This window comes from Dromiciops gliroides, chromosome 2 (genome assembly GCF_019393635.1).
Source record: "Dromiciops gliroides isolate mDroGli1 chromosome 2, mDroGli1.pri, whole genome shotgun sequence".
Taxonomy (NCBI): Eukaryota; Metazoa; Chordata; class Mammalia; order Microbiotheria; family Microbiotheriidae; genus Dromiciops; species Dromiciops gliroides.
The window spans coordinates 593,289,811-593,302,553 of NC_057862.1; the positions used below are offsets into that span (position 1 = coordinate 593,289,811).

The 12,743-nt window shown below is 35.6% G+C and overlaps 1 protein-coding gene across 2 annotated transcripts in view; it reads left to right on the forward strand.

The window, feature by feature from the left end:
• PPP4R3B (protein phosphatase 4 regulatory subunit 3B) overlaps positions 1 to 12,743 on the forward strand; it is an 80,457-nt gene that overhangs the window by 26,283 nt on the left and 41,431 nt on the right. For both annotated transcript variants that reach the window (XM_043987261.1, XM_043987262.1), the window contains exons 4-5: positions 4,790 to 5,413; positions 12,479 to 12,556. In XM_043987261.1, coding sequence (XP_043843196.1) covers positions 4,790 to 5,413; positions 12,479 to 12,556 — 702 coding nt within the window. The remainder of the gene's footprint in view (positions 1 to 4,789; positions 5,414 to 12,478; positions 12,557 to 12,743) is intronic.

Genomic DNA, 12,743 nt, shown 5'->3' on the forward strand with positions numbered 1-12,743 from the left:
GCTACTGATCCAGTTTCATATTGCCAACTGTCTGTTGGATATTTCATACCTGCATGTCCCATAAATATCTCCAGCTCAACATGTGCAAAATAGAACTTGTATATTCTCCTAAAGCCTTCTCTACTCCACACTTCTCTATTTGTGTAGATGGCACCAAGTCATTTATCTAAGTTTCCAACCTTGGAGTCAGTCTTGACCCATCCTCCTACACAGTCCTTTTTAGCCTACTTCCACACTAGTCCTCTTCTCTCTACTTATAGAGCCTCTACCCTAGTTCAGGTCCAGTTTTTAAAAATTTAACTTCTCAATTTTTTTTTTTTTTGGTGAGGCAGTTGGGGTTAAGTGACTTGCCCAGGGTCACACAGCTAGTAAGTGTTAAGTGTCTGAGGCTGGATTTGAACTCATGTCCTCCTGAATCCAAGGCCAGTGCTCTATCCACTGTGCCACCTAGCTGCCCCTGCTTATCATTTCTTACAGCACAATAGTACTCCATTATGTTTATGTACCACAACTTGTTTAGCCATTCCCCATTTGATGGGCATCCCCATAATTTCCATTTCTTTGCTACCACAAAAAGAGCAGCTATAACTATAAATATTTTTGTACATGTTCATCCATTTCCCTTTTTTATGATCTCTTTGGGATTTAGACCTAGTAGTGGTATTGCTGGGTCAAAGGGTATGCACATTTTTAAAGGTGTGAAGTGGTACCCAGAGTAGTTTTAATTTGCATTTCTCTAATCAGTAGTGATTGAGAACATTTTTTCATATGGCTGTAGATAGTTTTAATTTCATCATCTGAAAACTGCCTTTTCATATTTTTTGACCATTTCTCAACTGGGGATACCTTTTTCTCTTTTAACTTTGTCTTTAATGGTTTTAGTCATGCAAAAGTTTAAAAATGTTATGTAGTTAGTTATCTGTTTTATGATCTCTTTGGGATATAGACCTAGTAGTGGTATTGCTGGGTTAGAGGGCACACACAGGGTTTTTTTTGTTTTTGTTTTTGCAGGGCAATGAGGGTTAAGTGACTTGCCCAGGGTCACACAACTAGTAAGTATCAAGTGTCTGAGGCCCGATTTGAATTCAGGTCCTCCTGAATCCAGTGCTGGTGCTTTATCCACTGCGCCACCTAGCTGCCCCCCATAGTAGTAAATTTTAATGCTAGCCAGAACTCTAACATACTTCCATATAAATACTCATAGTATCTGCTTTACTATCTAAATTTAGTCTCTGAAGTTCATAAACCAAAGAGACAGAGCACAGAATTTCTTCTGGTACACAAAGTTAAACTTTAACTTTTCCAGAAATGAAATTAGTATAAATATAAAAGATCAAGCTGTGCCTTAATGAAATAACTTAAACTATAAAATAGTAGTCTTATAATAATTATAATTCTCCACCTATAAAAATAATTCAAGCACCTATGAAGCACTGGCTGTGTGTGAAGATGATGTTCTACTTCCTTCTTCACTGAATTCAGTGCCTGGCTCAGTCTTTCCACTTTAACTCCCACAAAATCTAATCCCACTCTAATCCTAAATTGTCTTCTCTTTTATCTCTTTACCAGGCATTCTTAACCTGGCGTCTTTAACCCCTTTAAGGTGTCTATAGATAGATTTCAGGGGGCCCAGAAACTTATATAGAAAAAAAAATCTAGTGCAGCTAGGTGGCACAGTGGATAAAACACTGGCCCTGGATTCAGGAGGACCTGAGTTCAAATCCAGCCTTAGACACTTGACACTAAGTAGCTGTGTGACCCTGGGCAAATCACTTAACCCTTAATGCCCTGCCCAACCCGCAACCCCCCCCCAAAAAAAAAAAATCTGCATCTTTATTTTCACTAACCTTTAACTGAAACTTAGCATGCATTTTCAAGCATTATTTTGTGAAGTCAATACGGCAAGCATTTGTTAAGTACGTACTATGTGTCAACACTGTTTTAAGCACTAAGTGGTCCATAGGTTTCACCAGATTGCCAAAAGCGTCCATGACACAATCCTCACTTTCTGTGATTTCACTTGATGAGTTCATTTATCCTCTTTATGCAGATAATTCTCAGATCTTTATATCCAGACTCAATCTGTCTCCTAAACTCCAGGTAGACCTCACCAGCTGCCTTTTGGACTTCTCAAATTGAACATCTCAGCCATTTCAAATTTAGCACATCCAAAATAGAACTCGTTATCTTTCCTCTTAAACCATCCCTTTTTGAAAACTATTCTTATCTAGACCAATTGAAATAGATTCCTGATGCTGCATATTGACTTAAAAAAACCACAGTTTAACATTGTATATTTGTTTTTTGTTTTTTTAGTGAGGCAATTGGGGTTAAGTGACTTGCCCAGAGTCACACAGCTAGTAAGTGTCAAACGTCTGAGGCCGGATTTGAACTCAGGTACTCCTGACTCCAGGTCCGGCGCTCTATCCACTGTGCCACCTAGCTGCCCTCCCTTAGTTACATTTTAATCTGATTCAAGGAGGGGTGGAGTGGGGAGTTTGTGGGGCCATGAGTTTGACACACCACTGGTCTAGACAGCCATCCTCCCAGCCACTATCTGGGTGTCATACTGTTTCTTACTCTCATCTCATGTATCCAGTCTGTTGCCAAAGCTAGTCATTTCTACCTTCATAAAATCTCTCATATAATCCCTTTCCCTCCATGTACACAGCTACTACCCTTATTTAGATTCTTATCACTTCTTGCTGGACTATTGCAGAAGATTTCTAATTACTTTTTTTTTTTAAGTGAGGCAATTGGGGTTAAGTGACTTGCCCAGGGTCACACAGCTAGTAAGTGTTAAGTGTCTGAGGCCGGATTTGAACTCAGGTACTCCTGACTCCAGGGCCGGTGCTCTATCCACTGGGCCACCTAGCTGCCCCCACCCCAATAAACTTTAATGCTTCTTTATTAACTCCAGAAATAAAGTCCTCATTTTAGCCTTTAAAGCCTTTCATAACCTTGCCTGTTATTAATTTTTCATCCTTCTTACATTCTGCTGCCTTTCATCAATTCTAGTATCCAGCTATATTGGCCTGCTTGCTCTGCTTTGTATACAATACTCCATCTCCCAGCTGTATGTTTTTGCACTGTGTCCCTCATATCTGAAATGCTCTCTCTCTCCTCACCTATGGCCCAGGCTTACTTCAAGACTTAGTTCAAATCCCACTTTCTGCAGGAAGTTTTTCCCAGTGCTAATTCTCGTCACCCCAGTCAAAACCCATACTGCATTTACCTTTCATCCATACTCTTGACTTGAATGAACATTTTCTTAATCTTTCCTCCATTGGAATATGATTTTCTTTAAGGGAAAGAACACTGGTTTTATCTTTATATCCCCAGTATAGCACATTCTTATTGACTGAGATATGCCATGTATGATGAACTTAATAATACAGACCTTGGGTTCAGAAATTGCCCCTGGCCCTTGATGAGTATGTGATTGTGGTCAAGTCTCAGGGCTTTTGGCAAGAACATGTGACTTAATTTGTAAGTCATAGAATTTGTGTTTTGGCATAGGGAATTCCCATTAACGATAAAAATTATAGAAACACAAAGTATTGACATTTTTCTTTTTTTTTTTTTAGTGAGGCAATTGGGGTTAAGTGACTTGCCCAGGGTCACACAGCTAGTGTTAAGTGTCTGAGGCCGGATTTTGAACTCAGGTACTCCTGACTCCAGGGCCGGTGCTCTATCCACTGCGCCACCTAGCTGCCCCTGCGCCACCTAGCTGCCCCGACATTTTTCTAATGGGTAGTTGGGACTTGTTTTGAGATAAATGATGATAAAGGAGTTAAAGACCGCTGCTTGCTGATAGAACAGATATTATAACAGACTCACTTTTGCTCTTGTACCTTTATTGAAGTTGTACAGTCCTATTTCTTGTCTGAAATTCCATTTAACAACATAATATTCTTACTGTGAGCTTACTACCTAAGCTGAAAGTATCATTCACACAAAACTATTAGTTATAATGTTATTAGAGTACAGTTTTAACTAAACATTAGATGTTGGAGACATTGTTGTAAGATTATTAAGTAGTACTTGTCAGTCAATTTTTTAAGGTAACATTCCTTCATTAAAGGCCTGCTTTCCCTTGTGGTTTGGAATTTTGCTTGGGTTTACTGGGTCAGTAAAATGTACTCAGGCCTCATATGTATTATCAGGAAAGTCTTTAGACTGGTTATCTTGTTATCTTGAGGACCAGCCTTGAATGAGAGACATACTTCCTTGAAGTGAGTAAAATGAAGTTAGATGAAAATCCCATTTTCACAGCCTTTTAGAAGACTTTACAAGCTAAGAAATGTTGGATATTGATTAATATTCCTTCAAGTTTGAGCCAAATATAAATCTTCCTGTTGTAATGGAAGTGGTATATAGTGACTCCTTCAAGAAATGTCTAGTGATTTTAGAACCAGAAAAGGTAATTTCACATTCTAAGGGAAAGGATCTTGGGGCAACTTGTATTTTAAGTCTTTGTTAGATTAGCTTAATTTTTCATAATTTCAAATGTTATAAAATAATTATGTAGGTTTTTTCTTTTTCTTTTTTTTTTTTACAATTTTATCACCATAAACTTACATACTCCCAGTGAGTGTTGTGGCATGGAGCTAACTGTTTTCTCAAAGGCCTTATTTGTAGAACATATTAAGCTTTAATTATTTTAAGTCAAGATATTGAAGTATCAATATCAACATGTTCTTAAACACAGTGATTGTTAGAATTTATTTCCCAAAATATTATTCTTGTGTACTAGGAAATTACCAATTTTGCTTGTTTTTATCATTAGGTTCAAGGTAAAGACCCTTCAGTGGAAGTCACCCAGGACCTCATTGATGAGTCAGAAGAAGAAAGATTTGAAGAAATGCCTGAAACCAGTCATTTAATTGACCTGCCTACATGTGAACTCAACAAACTTGAAGAGATTGCTGACTTAGTTACCTCAGTTCTCTCCTCACCTATCCGAAGGGAAAAGTTAGCACTGGCCTTGGAAAATGAAGGTTATATTAAAAAACTACTGCAACTTTTCCAAGTTTGTGAGAACCTAGAGAACACTGAAGGCTTACACCATTTGTATGAAATTATTAGAGGAATATTATTCCTAAATAAAGCAACTCTGTTTGAGGTGATGTTTTCTGATGAGTGTATTATGGATGTCGTGGGATGCCTTGAGTACGATCCTGCTTTGGCTCAGCCAAAAAGGCATAGAGAATTCTTGACCAAAACAGCAAAATTTAAAGAAGTTATACCAATAACAGACTCTGAACTTAGGCAAAAGATCCATCAGACTTACAGGGTACAATACATTCAGGACATAATTTTGCCAACACCATCTGTTTTTGAAGAGAATTTTCTTTCTACTCTTACTTCCTTTATTTTCTTCAACAAAGTTGAGATTGTCAGCATGTTGCAGGTAAGTGAGTATGAGAAGGTTTTGAGGCATTTAGTGGTTACCAAGTTATGTAACTTTATAACTTCTGTTACAACTATGCAACTTTGTTACTTGTCACATATGGTATGGTCAGTTCTCAACAATATTGGCTGCTGTTTTAAAATCATACCACCTTTTTATATTTGTGTGCTTTGATGTAGGCCCATTTGAAACTTTAGATTCTATAAACATTCCATAGTGTTGAGAAAGATTCTATAAACATTCCATAGTGTTGAGAAATAACCTACAAGTGTCTAAATAAGTTAGCAATCTCTATAGATGTGATAATTGACAAATTGGGAATGTTATTTATTTTTAACTTTTAAAAAATCAGGGGGGCAGCTAGATGGTGCAGTGGATAGAGCACCGGCCCTGGAGTCAGGAGGACCTGAGTTCAAGTCTGGCCTCAGACACTTGACACTTACTAGCTGTGTGACCTTGGGCAGGTTACTTAACCCCAAATGCCTCACCAAAAAAAAAATTTTTTTTAAAAATCAGGTTATATAGATGACAAGCAGTTGATTTGGTCTTTATATTTGGGGGTTTTAAAAAAGGATATTCACAAAAAAATTTGTTACTAAATTGTTGAATCTTAATGACATAAATAGGAATTATTCAATTACTTCATTATATATAATAATCCATGATAATTATTAACTTGATAATATACCTTTGGTTTCTTATCTATCATACAGAAAATATTTATTAAAGTATTTCTTATGGTGATTAACACTGTTTTGTGAGGCTCTCTTTGTGACTCTGCTAACCATTATCCCTTATTCTAATCTACCACTATGGCCAGTGATGTACTGAAGCCAGCTCATACTGGCTTATGATAGGTAATTGTTTAAACTTTCATTGTGAGCATTTACTCCTCAGAAATCGGCAAACTACAAATTAGCACTTGATTTATTGTTTTTGTTGATTGTCTAGCCTCTTAGTGATGGAGCAAATATTAATAATGCAGATTAAGCTTAAAAGTGTGTTGTGTGTAATTGGATTTTTTGAGAGCCAGTTGTTGAACATTTATCAAGATACCAATAACTATATGACCCACCTCTGCCAGGTTATCTCATTACCAATACATCTTTTTCTTTTTTAAAAAAATTTTTTAAAAATACATTTTCTCATGACTCCAAAGGTTTTGGTAACCTTAGGGAAGAGGAAAACTGCCATTAGTTCCCCATTACTATTCATAGATCCAACTTTGGGATATTATAGTGCTAAAAATAGTCTGACTCCTGTCTCATCAGCCGGCATGATGACTAGTTTAATGTTAGTCCCAGAAAGGTAGAAGTTGAGTCAGTCTAGACTTAGAGATGATATAAAGGCTGTCATATATAGGTAACACTTTCTGGTTTTCAAGTTGCCATCTCGTAATTTAGATGTATTTCTACATCAACTGTATGAGTGTAGCTAAAAGGAATACATAATAAATCCTAACAAAGACCTTATGTGTTTTTAGAATAATTTCTCATAACTCATCACATATCATCTTGATCTATGAATGTTTTGAATACTTGAAAGTCAGAGATTGTCATTTTTTAAATCAATAAATTGTTATTGTATAACTGAAATACAGCTTCAAAAAATAAGTAGTCTTGTTCATGATTGTTTCAAAGAAAACCTTTATGTCATAGATTGTATGAGATTTATAGATCCATGATCATCTTTTAATGATCTGATTTTTTAAAGGATTATTTCCTAGCTACACAGTTAAATTCTTAAAATGATATTTAAATCAGGAAGTGGTAACCTTAGTCTATTTGTAGTACTACTAAATGTTGCTAAGCAGTATTGATATGGGTACCGGTAGGTGAGAAGGAAATCCATTAGCTTGATACATTGCACAGAGTCCTGTTATAACTAGCAAATTTTAGTTATTATTAACAAGTGTTAATAATCTAAGTGTAAATACTTCAGTGATTTGAGGACATATTTTATTGCTGAATATGCTCTCCCCCAGGTAGATCATAAGCCTTCTATAACAAGAAGTTTGGTTGGTCCTCAGGCAAAAAATACAGTCAATTAATGGGCCTTTCTGCCCTATTCTGATACCTTATTAAGGAATGAGGATGACCCTGGGTTTTCAAAGACAAACTCTAGCACAGCCTAACAAAATAGAAAGTCTTTAAGTGAAGTCTAATAATCTAAATGTAATAATCATGCTAAATTATAATTTGTGTGGGCTGGTTAATTCTGAGCATGTTGCTTATGAGGCCATAGTAGGACACATTATGGAATAATCAATTCTATAAACCTCTATCCATTTACTTTTATTCCAGTTAAGAAAATAAAAAAGTTCACAAAATGGAGGTTTTTCCCCATAAAAATTACAGATAAGATCCTCTCCTTTCCAGGGCAGGAAATTAACAAGCATTTAAAGCCAGGCTTCACCTGAGTGTTACAGATACAAAGATGAAAAATGAAACTGTCCCTGCCTTCAGTAAGATTACATTATCTTGAAAGATAAGATTATACTTCCCTAGAGGGGGAGTGGATAGAAAGAGTAGGAATGTTTAAGGCAAATCTTTTAATAACTGCTAGAAAAAAAGTTCTCCTGCTGAAAAAGTATTTTACTATATGACGAACACAGCACATAACACAATGCATGGCACATACATAGTAAGTACTTAATAAATGTTTTTCTTTTGAATGACTGCCACAGTACTGTTGATTATTATTGCTTCCATTCTAGAGAAGCCTGTGATACCTGTCTAAAATGATCTAGACTCCAGTGCTTTAATTTATACTGGGTATCTCAAAATCTTAGTGCAGATCTTGAAAATTCACAAGATTGAGATCAATTTCCCATAGAAATTACAAAGTAATTTCCTTCTGGAGTAGGAAATCAGCCTAGCTTCTCTTTTTTTTTTTTTTTTTTTTGGCAATGGTGGGGTTAAGTGACTTGCCCATGGTCACACAGCTAGTAAGTGTCTCAAGTGTCTGAGGCCGGATTTGAACTCAGGTACTCCTGAATCCAGGGCCGGTGCTTCTAGCTGCCCCCCTATCTTCTCATTTTTAATTGTGAAAGCTTGTTCCAAAAAAGGTTGAATTGTTTTAGTTGCATCCAACTCATTGTAACCCCACTTAAGGGTTTTCTTGGCAAAGACAGCAGAGTGGTTTGCCATTTCCTCCTTCAGTTCATTTTACAGATGAGGAAACCAGAGCAAACAGGGTTAAGTGACTTGGCTAGGATCATACAGCTTAAGTGTCTGAGGCCAGATTTGAACTCAGGGAGATGAGTTTATCTACTATGCCACTTAGTTGCCCATCTATTTCCTAAAAAATTATAAATAGATGATTGTATCGCATGCTTTCCCCTCAGGATCAGTACTTGTTAAGTATCTCTCTTTTACTTTGACAAGATATGAAATTTTCAAGTCTTCGGTGTTGAGTAATTTTTATGAATCTTTCAAAATGATTTCTGAAAACATTTTTTATTTGTGTAAAGGCTTAGAAGGAAGCTATTGGTGTTATAATTGGGACATATTGGTGGTATTATCAAGTTAATAATTATCATGGATTATTGTATATAATGAAGTAATTGAATAATTCCTACTTATGTCATACCTTTTTATTTTAGAACAATGCTAAATGTTTGAGGGGTCTTGCTATTTGATTATTTATTAACTGGTGTTTTCCTTTACCTAAGTTTTAAAATATTTAGGTGTTCAGTGGCATCTAAGATCATCTTGTCTAGCTCTTGCTCTGTCTTGGATCACTGCTTCCCTTTCACAGGCAAACTCATAGAAAGAGCTTTTTTTCTTTGTCTCTGTTTCTCCTTTTATCACTGTTCAAGCCCTTGTGATCTGATCTCCAGACTTGTGGACCAACTGCATTGCTCGCTCCAAAGTTAGCAATGCTAATTGACTTTTCTGTCTCTATTTTTCTTGACCTTTCTATGTGACGCTGCTGACTTTTTTCCTTTGATCCCCCCCCCCCCCCCCCCCCCCCCGTTTCCCTAGCATTTTAGCTCACTTTCTCTTAGATATCCTTCTACTTGTCTGTTCCATCGGTTTCCTTTGTTGTATCATCACTCACTCATAGGTAGTCCTTTAACTGTGGGTATATCTCAGAGCTCTGTTTTGAGTCCCTTTCTCTGTATATTCTTGGGGATCTCATCAGTTCAATTATCATCTTTATGCAGATGACTCCTATGTATAACCCTAGTCTTATTCTGAACTCAAGTTAGCTAGCTAGCTTCACTCAGGGCTTGGCCTTTTTGGTTTGAAAAAACCAAGGTTCTTTATAGTTCTTTGAAGGAAAATTGCCTTCCTATTACCACACCACCCCCTCTCCCTGAAAATTTGCACTAACCTTCTCTGAGAGTGGAACTATGTTCTTTAACTAGTTTTGATATTTGATTCCTATTTTGCCCATGGTATCAAAAAGTGGACCATTGAAATAGAAGGTCCAGGTTTCTTTTTCTTTTTCTTTTTCTTTCTTTTTTTTTTTGCAGGGCATTGAGGGTTAAGTAACTTGCCCAGGGTCACACAGCTAGTTAAGTGTCAAGTGTCTGAGGCCGGATTTGAACTCAGGGAGTCCTGAATCCAGGGCCGGTGCTTTATCCACTGCACCACCTAGCTGCCCCCAGGTCTAGGTTTCTTAATGGGTGGTTTTCTTACTTTCCTGAGTATCATAATTATCCCCTATGTTGAAGCTTTGTCATTTGGGGGAGGGGGGGTGTTCACAGGGGTTATATTGAAACTCAAGAAATTTTACCAGTTGAGAAGATACTACCCAGGAATTTTATGAGGAATATCCTTTAATGATTTTTATTAGCTATAAGATCTAAATTCTACTTGAGAATAACTTTTGAACATTTAATGTAATGCAGCTAAGGTGCCTCTGTTGAATTGTAGAATGACTTGGAAATATCAACTTTCATCAGTCTTTAATTGATAATACTGTGATTAAATGAAGCCAAGGTCACAGGTTTGAAACCTATAAAATACAATTTTTCAGCAGAAAATCTATTCTACCATTACAGATATAACTGCCTCAACACAGTTTTTTTTAAATTAAATTTTATATTTATGAAAATCAACCGTTTCTCCCTTCCATTTATACTCCACCCTCATCCCATTCCCCTACGGAGAAAGCAAGAAAAACAAAACCCTTGTTACTAAGATGTTTAGTCAAGCAAAACAAATTCCTCCATAGGCCATGTCCAAAAAAAAAAAAGTCTTAATTTATACTCTTGAGTCCATCACCTCTCTGCTGAGAAGGTGGGTACCATGTTTTTCATTGTTAGTCCTCTGGAATTGTGGTCTGTCATTATGCTTGTCAGAGTATTTTTTTTTAATTTAATTTAAATTTTAAAGTTGTTTGTCGTTACAGTAATGTTGATATTATATAAAATGTTCTCCTGTTTCTGTCACTTCATTTTCTATCAGTTCATACAAGTCTTCCCAGGTTTCTCTAATACCATCCCTTTTTACAGTATAATAGTCATAGTCATATGCCATAACTTGTTCAACCAGTCCCCAATTCATATCATACCATATCATTTTCCAAATCTTTGCCACCTGAAAAAGAGCAGCTATAATTATTTTTGTACATATAGGCCCTTTTCCTTTTTCTTAGATCTCTTTGGGTATAGACCTAGTAATTAGCACACTCTTTATTGGTGGTTTTTTTTTTGGATGGGGCAATTGAGACTGTTGGCTTCTTAACTAGGTCAGCCCAATGTACTGTTATTGTCCAAAAAAAAAAAAAAAAGATATTGCCAGAAATAACTTTGCAAACAATTTAAAAAATTTTTTTCAAAACTTTGAGACCATCAAGTCCTTTCAGTTTTACAGAAGAGGAAACTGAGGTATAGAGAGGTTATGTAACTTGGGCATCCCTTGAGGTTTGAAAGAGATTGTAAATAAATAAAAGCTACTTTAATGAAACTCTTTATTTTAGATGGCTAAAATAAGGCCCAAGATAAGTTGAGATGTTAGTGTAACTAATGTGTCATGTTGAGTCAAACTAATGATTTATTTTCCCAGTATTTAGTTTTTGGAAATGATTCAGCATGTTTGTGTGCACACACTTACACACAAGCATGGTTAACATCTGATGTTACCTCCCAGTTAAGTGAGAGCTGCTAGGAGTTTTGAGGTACATCCCTTTATTTTGAAGATAATAGTATAGTTTGATTTTTGCTAACATGAACATAGAAGTAAACCTGTGACTACATTGCAAGCTTTTTGGAATTGTATGGTAATATCTTATTTACCTAGGTTAGTTGAGAAATGAGAATATTCATCTACATGAATATTCCAAACCCATAAAATGCCAAAACTTTTAAAGCAATTTTTGGTGGAAATTTGTAAATTAATTATATACTTTCTTTTTTAACATATAATCCATGAATTTTTAATAACTCACTCATTATAAATATCAGTTATACTGTATTGCTCTAAGAGGTGCTATTTACTGTTACACTAAATGGCATTGTTTTTTAGTTCTCACATCTGTTTTTGATAGTTTTCTGTCTTTCAGAGTCAGGCTATCAACATTTGTTCTTGCTATTATCAGTGTGCCTTTCTCTAAGTAGCAGTTCTCCATACCACTTTCTAATCTGCTGTGGCCTGAGAAACCATTATATAATCTATTTTGTTAAACTTGTATTTAGACTAAGAGTAAAGGATTTCTGAGTAAGGACTTGAAAGGATTGCTTGTAAGTGAAATGTGCGTGGACTTTTTGCCCTCTTCTTGACCACTCAAAAAACTTTTTTACTTAATTACAGAATTACAGAGTTTGAGAGTTGAGACATCATTGACCATCTAATCAAATATGTATAATTCTTATGTTCCTAATAGTTTGGGATTGTTAACTAATTATGGTATTATTAGAGAACTTTAAATTTTAGTGGTTTTGCACCTGAATAATAAATATAAAGAACTTACTATTTGGAAGTACTCTGGAATTTTAGATTCACTCTGAAATATTATATATGGTTTAATGGAAGTGCTGTTGCCTTAAGAATTCCTATTATGGTTTCTAAATCATGTTTTGTTAATATTTTATAGTAATTGTTATTTATTATGCAGGAAGATGAGAAATTTTTGTCTGAAGTTTTTGCACAGTTAACAGATGAAGCTACAGATGATGATAAACGGCGCGAATTGGTAAGTTATTGATTCTTGAAGTTCAAAATAGCTGAAATCAAGAGCCATTATTCTTTTGTTATAAATCCTTTTTTGTTTTTTAAACCAAGGAGAACTATAAAAAAATAATTTTCCAGGAGGAAAAAAGATTATGTTCTATTTCATATTGTCATAAAGAGATTGAAGGTATAAATTTTAATCAAGCTAT